Raw genomic sequence first — 17,496 nt, 5'->3', positions numbered from 1 at the left:
GAAGACCCAAGGAATCCTGTTTACTTTGTCATTTGTAACATTAAAGATGATGTATAAAAAGCAATGCATGATGATAAAGTAATATGGAGCATTATATATTGTACATTTTTATATTAGAATAACAGAAGATACTTAAAGAGGTTGTTCAGCCTCAGAGTGACTGCAGACTTTTTCCCAATGTGACTGCGGACTTGTGAAAGCTCACTTCACAAACGCTGCATGTCTAGGCGGCATGTGACCACATGTATGCAAGGAGCATACTTGGGTCACGCGCCCACTACAGACACCAGAGAATCTTCACAGTACACGTGATGTGTGGATTCACTAGTCTGCAGTCACATAGTGACTGCAGACTTGAACCCTAAGGCCGGAAACCCCTTTACGTATATCCAAACCCCATTTTATATTTTCTTTGAACATACAGCTCAAAAAAGGTACTCCAATAATTTTCTAGGATACGCCATAATACCCTGATCCAATGGCGTAAGACATCAGGTCTTCCACCACAAATAAAAGATACCAGTTCTTCTGCATAACAGTGCCTGCAGTCACGACCTGTACAGGGAACACCACCACAGTACCATTCTACAGAATCTGGCCATGCTGGTGGATGAGGAGATAATTGCGTGGAATTAAAAAATAAGCAAAAGACCAACAACACTTGAAAAAAATTAAATACACTGTGCTTGTATTATATGGTTTTACATTTGTGGACATAAAAATTCTGGTTCTTAGAAGGTCTTAGAAATAGATAAAATATGACAGGAGGTGAAAAACAAGTAACAAATTACATTGAGTCATTAACAAACCTAGTCCAAAATGCAGAAGCAGTGTGAGAAAAATTAAAGGGAACCTGTCACCAGGGTTTCCCAATGTAAACTATAGCCACCACCATTGCCACCTCTTTTACAGTAGTCTAGCAATCTGCATATAAACCCCCAATCTCCTCTGCATAGCCCAAAAATACCTATTATAATCCCCTTATACAACGCGGTCCATTCGGCATTGCAGGTCTTGCTCCGTGCCTCCTTTCTCTCGGCAATAGTTGTCCTACTGCTTCACTTCATGTAGATTATGTGTCCATCCGCACAGTGCCCCCAATCTTTTTTCCACTCAGGCGTACTTTGCTCTGCACTGCTGAGGGAAGGGCAAAGTAGTGTAATCCTCATGTGCTGGATCATCAGTGATTTTGATGTCCAAAGGTGCATGCAAATTACAGTGCTTTGCTCTGCCCTCAGAAGGGCAGAGTGAAGTAAGCAGATGTAGTAACGAGATTGGGGGCGCTGTGTTGATGACGTAGGATGTGTCAATCACATGAAATAAGACAGGATGAAGGAGATTGTGGGGAGAGAGGAGGAGCTGAGCAAGACCAGCCACGGACATAGGACCAAACCATGCCGTATGAGAGGATCATAAAAGGTATTTTTGAGGCTATGCAGAGGGGGTTGGCTGCAAGTTGCTTGACTACTGCAAAAGATGGTGGCCGTAGTTTATATTGGAAAACATGGTGACTGGTTTCATCTGAGTAAACCAAATGGATCAATAGTTTGTAGAATCAACTTTAGAGGCAATAACTTAACACCATCTTCTCCTGTATAACCATTGGTCTCTCTCATTCTGGAGTCTTTATTGCAACTTTGCTAAAGTTTATTGACATATGCGGAAATTGGCTTATGAAAATCTTTCTTCAAGTCCCGCAACTGCTTTTCAATTGGGTAGAGGGCAGGACTTAGATGACTGGGCCATTGCAACATTTGGAATCTTCTTTCAGCCATTCTAATTGCTAGCATGCTTGGGATCCTGTTTCAGCCAAACTTTAGCTTTTGGGAGGATCATCTCACATTTGATTCTAGAATACTTTAGTATAAAGGGGCGTTCACAGTCGACTCAATGACTGCAAGGTGCCCATGTCTTGTGGCTGTAAAACAAGCCTAAATCATTACTCTTGCACCAAGTGCTTGACCATTGGTATAAGGAGTTTGTGCTTACATTGATCGCGTCTGTCCAAAGGACATTGTTCCAGAAGTCATATGGCTTGTTCAGATGCTACCTTGCAAACTTTAAGCATTCTGCTAATTTATTTTTAGATCGAAAGAGGCTAAGTTCTAGACACTATAAATGAAGAAAAGACTGTACATTTCATATACGGAGGCCTGCAGAGTCTGAGATGTAGCGCCTTTTTTTTTTTACATTTTCTCTGAGCAGTGCACAATCTGACTTTTGTGTTAATCTGCTGGGATGTCCACTCCTGAGATTGTCAACTGTATTTATTGCTTTCCATTTGTGAATAATCTTTGTCATTGTAGAGTGATGGATTCGAACTTGTTTGGAATTAACCTTGCAGCAAACAGCAAAAAAGCGTGTGCTTTTACAAAGATGGTCACGTTTGCCGATTAGCATGTCCAAGCTGCTGCATAACATTTGAATTCCTTTTGAAGCAGTAATGGTGTACTTAATTTCTCCGATAGCGTCTAAATTTTGGCCTAGTTTTGGTAAATGATATCACCGGACAAATTGTCATGTGCTGTGGTTACCCAATTTTAAAAACTAAGGACCAGATATTGTTTTATTATATTCAGATAAGTAAAACCATAGTATTTAAAGACAATGTATTTAGTTTTTCTAATGACTGGAGTTGGCTGTCCAATCATATAAAATAATGTATTATCGATCGGTCATCCATATCAGATTGGTGGGGATATGACAACCAGCACCCCCCCAATGACCAAGTGTTATTAGCTCTTGTAGTGGACAGACAAACAAAGCTCCATTCCATGTGTAGTGGATGCCGATGAGAATTGCAGAAATGCTTATTTAGGCCTGTTTGACACATCAGTTTTTTGCCATCAGTCACAATCTGTCATTTTTTGTAAAAAAAACAAAAAAAAAAAACGATCTAGCGATTGATGCTGCTGGATTCCTTTTTTCTCTCATAGACTTGTATTAGCAACGGATGGCGGCACGTTTCATCCGTCGTTCGACGGATACGTCAGAAATTCTTTGTCCGTCGGACGGAAACAACGGACATAGTAATGTTTTTTGTCTATGTTGAAAAGTCAGAAAGCGACGGATCCAGCGCCATCCGTTGTTGGCTATAATGGAAGCCTATGCTCTCTCTCCAGAAGCGCAAGGGACAAAGTTTACCTCAAGCTACAGCTGCTGCGATGGATCCGTCAAAAAAATGATCCATCGCATCAGTTTTTCACAATCTGCGCAGGATCCGTTTTTTTCCAACTTTGACGGATTGTGACTGATTGGAAAAAACTGATGTGTGAAAGAGGCCTTAGGAGAGCAACTGCTATTGGGAGTGGATGCTGTGTGCGCTGAGACATAGAAGTCATGTAAGGGGACATCTTTCCTGAATGACTACTTGGCCAGGTCCACTACAGCAAGAGCTTTCATGGATCTAGGAATTGGCTCATGCCCCATTAGGGCATATGGACATCATAAATGGGGATTTTTTTAAGTTGTTTTCATGATGTAAACCTTTTAAAACCTTCCTTACTCTGATTTATTGACTTCAATTGATAGTTTTTCAAATTCTTTACCCATCTACGACTGGCTACTCTCTGTGCAGATAGATGCTGCACAAGAGTTCTGTCTGCAGCATGACTAAAGGTCCTGTTGTGGTAAACATCAGCAATCCAGAATATATTATAACATTTAACAAAATAAGAATTGAAATTGAGCCAACTACTTCCAATTCTCTCGAACATGTTAAAACAAAAGCTGGATTGGAAAACTGGGGTGGCGAGTCGGGTTTATAAAAAATCCAGGAATGGTCCTTTCTGCATTTAATTGCATCTGCGTCACTAAATGCCATTGTGTATTCTGCCTCTGACTGCATTTTACAAGTCTTGTATTGACATGTGAATCAACAATTTAACTATTATGAATTGTCATTGCAGTAAAAATAATTTTCCGAGACTTGCTAACCTGTAAACATGCCTCAAAGTAGGGAACCTGTAGAATTAAAAATTTTAATCCCACCCTTGGATAAAATGTCTCATCAATTCAACAACATTTCAGAGTAAATACAGAAAATCTGAGTTTATGCATCCTATTCTTCATCTGACCAGTGAAGGAAAAATTTTCAGCTCTAAACTAAATACCTTGTTTGCTGCTCTCCTTTCTTGTTTTGCCTTCATCTCTGCTAACAATCCACTCCCCATCACTTGGACGCCATATCTCCTTCCACTCTGTGGACTGCTTTTGCTGTCACTTTTGCCAATATCATCAAGCTGCAAATTCTCCTCCAAAGAGTCAGGTGTTTTAAGCTCCTCTGACCTCTCGGTACTACTGCTGGGTCCACTACTCCCAGCACTTGCACTGGAACTTACTGCTCCATTGCCATCAGTAACTTTATCCTTCTTACTAGTGTCAGGAGCAGGACTTTTAACGGATGGCTTAGGAGATGGCGGTTCTTCAGTCACTATAACTGTCTGTGGGCGTTCTGACTTGGATCTAGATTTAATCAGATTGAGAAAGCCACTTTTTCTGGATTCCCGTTTCTTTTTTTCTTCACCCTCATAAATATCTTGTGATTCGCCTCCTTTCAGGGAATGTTTTCTGTAAAACAAGTCAGTGAAATTAATTTCCACAGGGAGAAAAACAATAACAAATATAAAAAGTCTTAGATTTAGCTGATAATTTCAGCCTTTATCGATTCCTGGGGTGCTTCTTTATTTTCTGTGCTAATAAGGTAAATATGAAATCTACGTGTAGAGAATGGCTGAAGTCCAAAAATATGCAAACTATATGATTAGAAAAGGAGGCTTCAAATGAAGAACTGGACAAAAAAAAAAAAAGCATGCAATTGCGCCACACCAAACATCGCTGGTGAGCCAATGACCTGAATATTGTTGCCATTTAAAAACTACATGCTCATGTCAGACCTAACACATACAAAAATTAGGTGTAAGTAACTTTGATCACAAAACTGTAGGATTGTTTTGTATTTCAATTGATATGCAGTACTATGTACATTCATGGCTGAAAGTGTTGGCACCCTTGAAATTGTTTAAAAAAATGGAAGTATTTCTCAGAGAAAATTATTGCAATTACACGTTTTATCAACATGTTTGTTTTCTTTGTATTGGAACGAGACAAAAAAAAAAAAAAAAAGGAAAAGGACAAAATAAACAATTTCACAGAAAAGGGGTTGTACTCCCTTTGGAATAAGTAACTGCAATCAATCTCTTCCAATAACCATCAACAAGCTTCTTACACCTTTCAGCTGGAGTTTTGGACCAGCACAACAACCCCAAAACATCAATATTTGACTGTAGGTACTGGACTCTTTTCAGAAAACAGTAGAATGGTGTGATTTAACAAGAAGCTCTGTCTTGATCTCCTCTCTCCCCAAGATGCTTTCCCAGAAGGATTTTGGCTTATTCACAAATATTTTGGCATACTGTAGTCTAGCTTTTTTTTTTTTTCTTTCACTGTGCCAGTAGTGGATCCTACTGGACAGTTTGCGCTGACACTGATGCACCCTGAGCCTGCTGGACAGCCTGAATTTCTTTGGAACTTGATTGGGGCTGCTTACCCACTATACGGACCACTGCGTTGCAACTTTTCATCAATTTTTCTCTGCTGTGCACGGCCCATTTTTGGCGTTTTATGTGAAGAGCAAGAGAATAACAATGTTTTGAACTTTTGACTTCCAGGCTCCATATCCCATTATCCACTTCTGCTTTAAGTATGAGATATTCAAGATGAATGTCTATATAATCATAGCAGTCTCAAGTTCAAATTTGACTTGCAACTATTTAGCATGCCATTAGTTATACACATTCTTCTCAAGTCACTGCACTGTTACTCTTTCGCTCCTAAAGATTTAAATTTTAATTTTTATTATTTTGTAAATTCACCTTTGGCTTTCAACACTGCCTGAATCCTTCTGGGCATGCTCTTGATAAGATTCAAACGTGTCGAGTTGACCAGAATTTGATCTCAGGACTCTTCTACACATTCCCAAAGTTGGGGCATACTGGTCAACTCACTTGTGTATGTATATAGTTTTTTCTTCAGTTCTACCCACAAGTGTTTGATCGAGTTGAGGTCTGTTGACTGTAGGGGCCATTTCAGCACGTCTACTTCATTGTCATTGAACAATTCTTTGCCAATCTCGTATGTATGCTTCATATTGTCATCCTGTTGGAACACAGGAGTGTACAAAGTAACTCATCTTGTAGGACACTCATATATAGCTCAGCATTGAGACCACCATCAATCCTGGTCAAGTATCCAATACCTTTGGCTGTGAAACAACCCCATATCATCAGGCTTCCTCCACTGAACTTTACATTTCCTTCAATTTCTGAATCAAATAGCCCCCTTTTCCCCTGTTTTTTTCAGACCAGTTTGCACCCATCAGAGCCTAGTCTATTGACTTTTGTGTCATCGCTCCAAATCACTCCTTTCAAATCTTTAAATGTCCACTTTTCGTATTTGCTTGCAAACTCTTATGATAGTAATTAAGTTGCAGCTTCTTCACCTTTTTTCGGGCCACCATTCGAGACTTGTGTAATGTGCATTGCATGGTGCTTGCATTGACGTCCGTGATATCACTATTATGAAGCATACAAGCCATCTCCACTGCCACGTTTGTCGCGCCGGAATGGATAGACCTTGGGATGACCCAACTTGTTGACTCCGGTATTTTGCCTGGATGTCCACCTTTTGGCTTCTGAATAGATGGACTGACTTCATATTCTTCCAACTGTCATGGCACTCACATGATGCAGTTTGGCAATTTTCTTGGCCGAGAGATCGCCATCAATGAGCTGGATGATGCGGTTTCTCTTTTCTTGAGAAGTAGTCTTCATGGCTGCTCCTCTATTCGAACCAATGGCCTTTCATTTGGGAATCAACCTAATAATACACGGAGCTATTGGGGAATGTGAGAAATTTTATTTTGTAGAATTCGGTAGGAAAAATATTTTTCCACCACTAAGAGCAAAACAGTAACATGACAAGAATCTGCATAACGAATCATATACTAAATGGTTGCAAGTCAAATTTATGTATGAGATACACATGATTGTCTATAAAATTATTGAAGTCTCATGATCAAAACAGTAGTGGATGGTGCGATATGGAGCCTGAAATTCAAAAGTTCAAAACTTTGTTACCCTTTTGCTCTTCACTGTAAGTCCAATTTGCCTTTTTTCAAAGCTTGTATTGTGTTGTTCCAATACACACAAAGAAAATAAACATGTATAACAAAATATGTGTAATTGCCACAATTTTGGAAAAAATTCAAGAGTGCCAACACTTTTGGCCATGACTGTATATCCATGGTAACAGATAACACAACAAATGAACACTGTGTAGTCAAATACCACAGTCACATGTTCTTTATTTTGTCCTCTTTTTCTAAATCTGTATTTCTTTAAAGGGAATCTGACCCTGGTCAGGTTTTCTACGGGCACCACCTTTACTGCATTCTAGCAAGCTGTATGCAAGGCCCCAAGCTCTGCATTCCCCAGAAAATACCTTGCCTTTTATTATCGCCCTCAAACAGCTTAGTTCGGTCAGATGGGTGTCACTGGTCTTCGGTGCCTCCTCTCTTGTTGCAATCACCATCCTCTAGCCCTGCTTCATATGGATGAAACATCCTAAGTTATCCAAAGAGTGTTCCCAACTGAGCTCCTGCACAAGCATACTTTTCTCTCCCAGCCGATGGCTGAGCAAATGTAATGTGCATGTGCCGAAAGAGCGTCTATAGTCTTAAAGTAAAGCTGGCGCATGTGCATTCCAGTACTATGCTATGCCCTCGGTAGAGAGAGAAAAGTACGCCTGTGAAGGAGTGAGATTGGGCACACTGAGGATGATGGAGGACACGTCATCCACATGAAGCAGTGCAGCAGGACAGCGATTGCGAGGAGGCGCTGACGCAAGATTAGCAATGTCAAAACGGACTGTGCTATATGGGGGGGGGATAAAAGGTATTTTTGACAATGCAGAAGGGGTTGAGGACTTCTACACAACCTGCTGCAAAAGATGCATTAAAAGGTGGTGACAAAATCCCTTCAAACACACACTGTTGAATAAGTGCGGGTAACATGTACTCCCTGACATTGTCAGAGACAATAGACCAACTCTGTATATAATGAAGATGAAGATTTTTAAAATGTAAGCCCAAATAAAAAATAAACTGTATATTAAATAAAGGTATAAAGACTGCTCAAAAAAATAAAGGGAACACAAATACAACATCCTAGATTTTCACTGAATGAAATATTCCAGTTGCAAATCTTTATTCATTACATATTGGAATGCGTTGACAATGATAAAACTAAAAATGATCAATGTACATCAAAATTAATATCCCATGGAGGTCTGGATTTGGAATGATACTCAAAATCAAGGTGGAAGATCAAATTACAGGCTTATCCAACTTCAGTGGAAATGCCTCAAGACAAGGAAATGTTCAGTAGTGTGTGTGGCCTCTACGTGACTGTATGACCTCTTTACAATGCCTGGGCATGCTCCTGATGAGGAGATGGATGTTCTCATGAGGGATCTCCTTCCAGACCTGGAACCTGCACAGTCTATGGTGTAACGTGGCGTTTGTGGATGGAATAAAACATGATGTCCCATATGTGCTCTATTAGATTCAAGTCTGGTGAACAGGCAGGCCAGTCCATAACATCAATGACTCCATCATGCATGAACCGCTGACACACTTCAGCCACGTAAGGTCTAGTATTGCCATGCATCAGAAGGAACTCCGGGCCCACTGTACCTGTGTATGGTCTCACAAAGGGACTGAGGATCTCATCCTGATACCGAATGGCAGTCAGGGTACCTCTAGCTAGCTGTGCGGCCCTCCAAAGAAATGCTTCCCCACACCATTACTGGCCCACTGCCAAACAGGTCATGCTGGAGGATGTTGTAGGCAGCAGAACGTTCTCCAGACTTTGTCACGTCTGTCACATGTGCTCAGTGTGAACCTGCTCTCATCTATGAAGAGCACAGGGCGCCAATGTCGAATCTGCCAATCCTGGTTCTCTCTGGCACATGACAATCACCTTGCACGTTGTTGGGCTGCAAGCACAACACCCACTTGTGGACGTCAGCCCTCTCATCAGTCTTATAGTCTGTTTCTGACAGATGGATGTTAGTGGCCTGCTGGAGGTCATTTTACAGGGCTCTGGACTGCTCCTCCTGTTCCTCCTTGAACAAGGCAGGAAGTACCGGTCCTGCTGCTGAGTTGTTGCTCTCCTACGACCTCCTCCATGTCTCCAAGTGTACTGTCCTCTCCTGGTATTTGCTCCATGCTCTGGACACAGTGCTGACAGACACTGCTACAGTTCTTACCACAGCTTACATTGATGTGCCATTCTGGATGAGCTGCACTACCTGAGGAACTTCTGTGGGTTGTAGACATCACCTCATGCTACTGTAGGGGTGAAAGCAACGAAAAAATGCAAAAGTGATCAAAACAACAGCCAAAAAGGATGAGAACAGAGAATGGTCTGTGGTCACCCCCTGCAGAACCACTCTTTTATAGGGATTGTCTTGCTATCTGCCTATCATTTCTACCTGTTGTCTGTTCCATTTTCACAACAGCAGGAGAAATTGATTCACAATCGGTGTTGCTTCATAACTGGACAGGTTGATTTCACAGAAATGTGAATGTCTTGGAGTTACATTGTGATGTTTAAGTGTTCCTTTTATTTTTTGAGCAATATATACACACTTTTTTTTTACCATTATAGTTTGAGGAGATCTAAAAAATGAAAAGTACAAAAAATTAAAAAGTGAAATAGCCGAGTATCTAATACAAAAAAATGACATTTCTGGCTAATTATTAAACATTTATCCCGCAGCTGGATTTTCCAATCACTTGGTATGTCACTAGGCAACATGCTCTGAAAAACACTTTTAGCATCCATTGTCCAATATGCACTTGCTGGCTGCTTAAACAGTGTGAAGAGAAGCATTTTCAAAAGGATTTCACAGTATGCCCTAAGCCCATATTGAAGTATCAATTAAGTGTTTTGCCCTTTTAATTTCTAAAGCTGTCATTTTGCTTTGCTAAATTATGAATGTTTCTGTGAAAAAGCAAGACATGTTGTACTCTGCGGAAGTGATAGAGTAAGGGAACTGACATGCGGAAACCATTTCCACAGACCTAAAAACCATAAAAGTTATTAGTTTAAATCAATGGATAATTAAATGGGAAATGGAAAATTCATAGTATAGGCACAAATTACAGGAATCTTCACATTGTTATATATAAAACGTCTCTGAAAAATAAAAGCAAGACTAAATTGTAAATTAAAGCGTTTGTAATGAGAAAGCTGGTAATAGATCTTATAAGTCCAAATAGTTTTAAACCATTGCTGTCGATAACAAGAAGAGCCCAAGTTTTATTACTGGATTGGAGGTTAGAAATTGTGGCTCTGATCTTATGCTCTTGGTAACTGACACTATCTTACCAGGTAACATAATTAACTGGGAATCTTGTATAAAAATTACATTGCCTAATTGTGGATATCTGCACATTAACACTATACTGCGTGTACTGAAGAAACTCCATAGAAATCCAAAAGTGACAAAAAAACACCATAGTGCGAGTAGATGCAATACTAGTCAAAAGTTTGGACACATCTGCTCATGCAATACACATTGTAGATTCAGACTGAAGGCAGCAAAACCATGGAAAACATATGGAAACAATGAGTAAAGAAACGTGTGACAAACAAACCACACTGTGTTAAACCTTACATTACTTTGTCATCTCAAATCGTCTCAACTGGGTTGAGATCAGGTGATTGTGGAGGCCAGGTCATCTGACACAGCACTCCATCCCTCACTTTCTTGGTCCTTACATAGCATAGAGGTGCGTTTTGGGTCATTGTCCTGTTGCAACACAAATGACAGTCCCACTATTTGCAGATCTTATTGGATGGCATGATGCATGACCATGCTGGGTAAGTGTGCAATGAATTTGGAAAAAATTAACAGTGTCACCAGCAAAGCACCTCCACACCTCCCCCATACATAGTTGGTACCACATACGTTCACTTTTTTTTGCATCTGAAAAAGACAAAGCAGTTGGTATGAAACATGTCAAATTATGACTCCTCAAACACGGTAGGGATTTCCCCTCAACCAATGCCCAGTGCTTGTGATTTTTGGTCCAAACAAGTCTCTTCTTGTTTGCAATCCTTGGTATAGGCTGCAATTTGATCATATAGGACTGTTTTTCCACAGTCTCCTTTGGGCAGTTGATGTGGAGATGTGCCTGCTACTTTATGTCTGTGCATCATTTATGTGGACTGTTATCTGAGGTGCTGTTTCTGAGGCTGGTAACTCGGATTAACTTATCCTCTGCAACAGAGGTAATTCTTGGCATCCCTTTAAATGGAGTACTCCTCATGAAAGCTAGTTTTATCATAGCAACTGTTTGCTTTCATGACTGTTTGCAAATTTCTAGACTGACCGACGACCTTCATGTCTTAAAGTAATGACAAACTCTTGTTGTTCTCTTAGTTGAGTTTTTCTTACCATAGTTTGGATTAGGACAGTTGTGGATTAGGGTTTAGTGCTATATAGAACAGTGTACCAAGATACAGCGAGATGGTGGCAAAACACTTTCAACAGGCTGGTGATTTTTGATGTTTATTAGAAGAAATTCCAGATGTAAAGGTTAAGAGAATGCCAAGTGGGTGTAGAGCTGTCATCAGAGTAAAATGAGGGGTAACTGAGAAATCAAAGGATCAACACATACATTCTGATTTTCACACTTGTATCTTTATTCCATGTTTTAACATGTGTTACTAATTGGAATGAAGACCTCAAAGCCACAAACAACAAAAAAACCCCTACATAAACAGGTGCACCAAAACTTTTTACCGCTGCTGTATATTACAACAGAGATGGAGAAACATGGTCCTGGTCAACATGTTTCAGATTACAGTGATCCTTAATCATGATTAAGGGATAACTTGGATCTGAAACACAGATCTGTAGTGTTTTTTGGTATCTCTGATGTAATGTATATGTCTGCATTATGGTGTTTTTTGTTGCTTGTGTATATTAAAGAGAATCTGTCAGGAGGTGTTTGCTACCTTATCTGAGAGCAGGATGATGTAGGAAGGGAGACCCCGAGCCCAACAATGTATCACTTAGATTACTGAGTACAGTTGAACTGACACAATCAGTGCTTTTAGATTTAGCATGAAGCAGAGCTGAGAAAGCTAACCCTGCCCATGCCAGGCTCTATAGACAGTGAGCTGCTTATCACAGAAAGAGGCAGAATTGGACTTGGAAGAAAGTGCCAGAGAGTCACAGCACTGATAATCAACAGTTGATTAAACCTTCAGTCTATGTAAACAACAGAACACAGCCTAAAATGTGACATCTTGTAATTTTGTGTTGTAAACCCTATCTCATGGTGTCCTTTGATTAAATAGTAAACACCTGCTGACAGATTCCCTTTAACAGATTTTTTTTTTTTAGATTTTAAAAGAACCATGTGCTGGAGCGAATTATCTTTTTGTACCCGCGAGAGCTATTGATCCATGATATTGATTAAAGGTGAGCTGCATATTTCTTTCTGCAATTAAAACTGGCCATAACAGTCTTCAATTAATAGCCAGTCCAGTTAAATCCATACACCGGTAAATATAGATTTTTTTTTTGCTTGTTTGAAAAAACTGATTTGTGACTGTAAATCCACAACTTAATTTAATTCATCTGCTATTTTAATATTCAGTAGCAAGACCTTTCTCTTAATTATTTGTGTTAGTCAATATCATTTTAATTAAGGATTTAAATCTTGCATTCCAAGTTCCCACAAATTAAATGGGTTATCCAGGAATTAGTTTTTTTTTTAATCTATTGGGCTAAGAACTTACAGGCAGATCGTTGCGGCCTGGGGGGATCTGTTCAGGCTCAGAGCAATCAGGGACCGCTTCTGTGGGCGATTCTCCTTTTTCTGGTGATATATTGACAGAGCTGCTTCTTCTCTCATGCTCTGTTCTGTCGACGGAGCGTCTCTACCAATGTTATACTGATTTACAGCCGGCTCCCCGCTGCTCACCTGCAGGGAGCCAGCTGTCATTCAGTAAGACATCGACATTGAAGACCTTTCGACAGAGCAGACTAGAAGAGGAAGAGATATTCAGTTGAAGTGAGGACAAAAGAAGCAGAAGAGTCACTGCATGAACCTGGAGAGATTTCCCCAGGGTAGAAAAGGCAGGTAATTAGAAACTACCTAACTGTAAGATCTCAATCCAATAGAAAAAAACCTTACGTCCCGGATACCCTCTTTAAAGCGAATTGCTGGAGATTCTAGACTTCAACTTATTGTCAGGCAACCCTTGTAACAAAAAGAAGATGATAAAAATTGGACAGACAAATTAACTTACTTTGAGTCAAGTCTTGTCACTTTCTTGCTGAAAAACTCATCCACACCTTCATCTACTCTAGGTATCAGGCCATTCTGATCTCCATCGGAAACAGCTTCAGCTCCAGATTGCTGGAATAGTAAGCAGGATGGTTAGATGTACTACTTGTAGCTATATAAATCTGCCATAACCAAGATGCAACAGGGAAAATTCTGTGGTATGTTTAGCAGCAGGAAAGAAGAATCATACAGCATGAAAACTTCTATATGTACTGTATATAATAACAGTTAATGCGGAAACCAATCTGGCATAGGTCTCATGACTTCAGAAAGCATACATCCAATAGATTACATATGAAGCTGACAGCTTCTCTATTGCCAGATTTGATGCATGTTCTTTTCATATCGGTCAATTACAGAACTGCAGCTCGGCTTACGTCAGCAGGTCTGGATGAGGACCAGGCATTGTATGTATCTTGTGTCAAACAAACTGTACAATGCTAAAACAGAGCCTAATGCAGATCTGTCATCAGAAGACTGTAAGACTGTATACCGAATGGCACAGAAATAATATGTTTACAATAGTCACTAAGAAATACTACACCAAATTTATAATTAGGAGTAGTGATGAGCGAGTATACTCGTTGCTCGGGTGATTGCTGAGTATTTTGGCGTGCTCGGAGATTTAGTTTCTGTCGCCTCAGATGCATGATTTATGGCTGCTGGACAGCCTGAATACATGTGGGAATTCCCTAACAAACAGGCAATCCTTACATGTATTCAGGCTGTCCAGCAGCAATAAATCATGCAGCTGCATCGACAAACTAAATCTTCGAGAGCGCTAAAATACTCGGAGGCCACCCGCGCATGCTCAGGAAAACCCGAACAACGAGTATACTCGCTCATCACTAATTAGGAGTCCACTATTGTTCACGACATCTCTGTGGTCTCTAATGACTGCTGGCTGCAGGGATACACATTGGGTGTCTATCACAGTCTCTACAGGTCAGACTAGCACTACCCTTGTAAAGATTGCCGGCATTAATACTTAACCACATGCCATTCTGTGATCCTTTATTTTTTCACAAATACTTTCATTTATTTAAAATACCCAGTTATGGGAGTGTACTTTACATGAGACCCTGATGATACATCATTTATGGAGCGCGTCTTAAAGAAGGGATTCAAACACAACCTGTGAGAGAGCCATAGAGTACAGTTCCACAAATGGATTCTAATTGCGCACATTTTCGGAAGAAGTTCGTTTTTTTCAGCAGGACATAATTACAAAACGTAGTGGACTTCACTTCTACACTATCTGAAATGAGACATTACCGCAAAAAAATAAATCGGAATCTGGGTTATTGAAGTCTGTTTGTGTTTTTGCGGTCTACAGATCTGTCAGGGGAGCTTTGCTTCAATCTCATTTTTGGGGGATTCAGATGGAACCTCTAGACTCACTGCATAATCAGGGCCTAAAAGTTTACCGGTTAGGGAAAACAGCAAGAGACGCATTAAAGGATTAAAAAAACCTCTTGTCCCCAGCATTGGTGAGGTCCCAGTGGTCAGACACGTCTTGTCTACACTGTAAGCGAGAGTTTAGGGATTACTCCTTTAAGAAGTGGTTACATATTTAATTGAATAAAGTCATGTACTAACATTGGATTTGCTGGGTTGCTGTTTCTTCATTCTCTTTGGTCGTAATTTAGTAAAATGCTCAAGCTTTTTCCCTTCTTCCGATGGCAGCTCTGCTATGACACTAGATGATCGTTTGTCCTGCTTGTAGGAGGGGAACGGAGGGTCTTCTATGTGTATTGGGACATCTTCGAGAGCCTTGTCTAGGTCAAATTCCATTTCTTGAAAAAAAACAAAAAAAAACCAGACAATAATAAGACAAGATGAAAGCTTTTTAACCTTCATGGGCCATGAAAATATAAAGATATTTTATGCTATTCATTTTCTGTAATGTTCATAATCAGTTATTGAAATACTCCCTAAAGCAAAGCCGACACTTGTTCAATATACTCACCGAAGGCTCTGGACACAGGACGCAGCATTCTGCTGTGAATACTCTTTCTCTTGGACTTGGGAGTCATCTGCAATAATTACATCAATAGTTCACTGTATGCGCACACACATTGCCTTTATAGACAATATAGATTTCTAGTAAGAACAGAATATTAAGAAATAAAACAGAAGCAACAAAGAGGGATGATTTACTGAGGCCTAATGCAGTAAACCGCTGTTCCTCCTGCTGTAAATGTAACGCTGCTGCTATAAATACTTTCATATAGTACAAAGATAATCTAGATGCACCGTAAACTACAAGCCTTCTTTCTCGTTCAGAAATTCAGGAAGGGTCGCACCATGCTGACAAAGGCCTTCTGCAGAGCAGAGTAATTGAAAGGACATGGGTTCTGCCTCTTAATACTTTCCCATGTTGTGAGAAATGACAATGTCCGCACTTTGTGAAATATTACTCGCCATACACAAGATGCATAGGAAGATGATAAGTGCATAGACAGACGATTCATCATCACTAGGAAACATGCAAACTACATAATGCATAAGCCTTTCCCTGCCAGAAGCAATGAAAAATAGGTATTCAGACCGGATTCCCATTCATCTGTGTGGATGATACATTATATATATAGATTCCACACATATGTGCGTATGTATATATGTTATAATTGTTTGTGCCACTACCACTGGCAGCAGCAAAGATACAGTCTAAATAAGACATAGCAGTTTTTCCGTTTAATTTTTGTAGATTTCCAAAATGCTCATGAAACAGAAAGCAAATTCAATATGATGTCAGATATGATGTCTCCAGAGATATATGTGTATCGCTGCCGAACTGTTTACACTAGAAAAGAAAGAGACTTGGCGTTTTTACATCAGCGCCAACACTTTTTAATAAGTAAACTGGGTTCAGATTGGGATCGTCATCTATTGAGAGCCAACCGTTTCACTACAATTTAACAATTTAAAGAAGCCCTCCTCCTCCTCCCATCAAAAATGTTATCTTAATATATTGCAGTCATCATATTATACAGCACTGTGTACTTAGAATTGCTCATTTTGCCTTTCTACCCAGCTATTTCTTATGTTTAATAGGTCTATGACATCACGATTAAAAACTGACTAGCTCAATCCTTCTAAGCTCTATGTAGAAACAGGAGGTCAGTTTTCTCTACATGACTCATAAGTCACTGCAAAAGTCCCTGGCAAGGGGAGGAGCAGCTGAGTCAGGAGCAGCTGAGTCAGGAGCTAAAGAGGGGAATAACAAACACAGGGACAAGAGACTTCCTGTTTCTACAGAGAGCAGAGAAAAGAGAAGAATTAGCTGGGTAAAAGGGCAAGATGAGCAATTGTAAGTACACAGTGCTGAATAATATCATATGAGGATAGAAACTTTGATGGGAGTGCTACTTTAAGCCAGAAAGAGTCGTAAATTATAACAAATGTATGCCAGCCAAGAACCGAGTACATTTCATGACTTTGGAACACAGACTGTTAAAAATATGTGCCAAATTTATTAAGAAGTGCCGCATATCATTCCAGGGGACTACTGTTCAGGACTGATGTATACATGTTTTCAGCCCATAGGCCTCATTCTAAAAATACATTCATTTCTATAAATTCATTTAGACAAGTCATATGCTTGCATATATTTTCACAACATAAAGTGTAATCACATATTATGCTAGCTGATGCGCGGACGCTGAACCTTGGTCAACTGCAACATGAGAGATTATTCCCGATATTGTTTGGGGTCAAAAGGGGCAATTTACAAATAAGCACAAGTCACAGGTAGAAATAATATGGGGCCATCACATACCCAGGGTCAATGTAGGCTATACGATAATGCAGCAGCACTCCAGCTAATGTGAAGATCCCAGTATGTCTGTGTCTGTCAGGAACACAGGTAGTTGTAGCTTCACAGCAGATGGAGTTCCAATGGTTGTTGACTCTTTGAATCATTGGTATTTCATAAGAATGCACTAAAGAAGTAAGACAAGTGGGTGGAGGCAGTGTGTGATGTTCCGGGCAATGTTTTGCCAGTAGACATTGGGTCCTAGCATTCATGAAAATGTTGCTTTCACAATTATCCTTAGTAGCAAAGATAT

The 17,496-nt window shown here is 40.0% G+C and overlaps 1 protein-coding gene across 2 annotated transcripts in view; it reads right to left on the bottom strand.

Moving 5' to 3' along the window:
• CARMIL1 (capping protein regulator and myosin 1 linker 1) overlaps positions 1 to 17,496 on the bottom strand; it is a 331,630-nt gene that overhangs the window by 16,316 nt on the left and 297,818 nt on the right. For both annotated transcript variants that reach the window (XM_073566150.1, XM_073566151.1), the window contains 4 exons: positions 15,396 to 15,462; positions 15,026 to 15,222; positions 13,389 to 13,498; positions 4,113 to 4,569 (listed from right to left, as the gene is read on the bottom strand). In XM_073566150.1, the coding sequence (XP_073422251.1) occupies positions 4,113 to 4,569; positions 13,389 to 13,498; positions 15,026 to 15,222; positions 15,396 to 15,462 (831 nt within the window). The remainder of the gene's footprint in view (positions 1 to 4,112; positions 4,570 to 13,388; positions 13,499 to 15,025; positions 15,223 to 15,395; positions 15,463 to 17,496) is intronic.

Source organism: Dendrobates tinctorius, unplaced genomic scaffold (assembly GCF_039654945.1).
Source record: "Dendrobates tinctorius isolate UK_male_01 unplaced genomic scaffold, ASM3965494v1 ptg000004l, whole genome shotgun sequence".
NCBI lineage: Eukaryota > Metazoa > Chordata > Amphibia > Anura > Dendrobatidae > Dendrobates > Dendrobates tinctorius.
The sequence above is the reverse complement of the archived record's forward strand: the minus strand, read 5'-3'. Positions and strand labels throughout refer to the sequence as shown.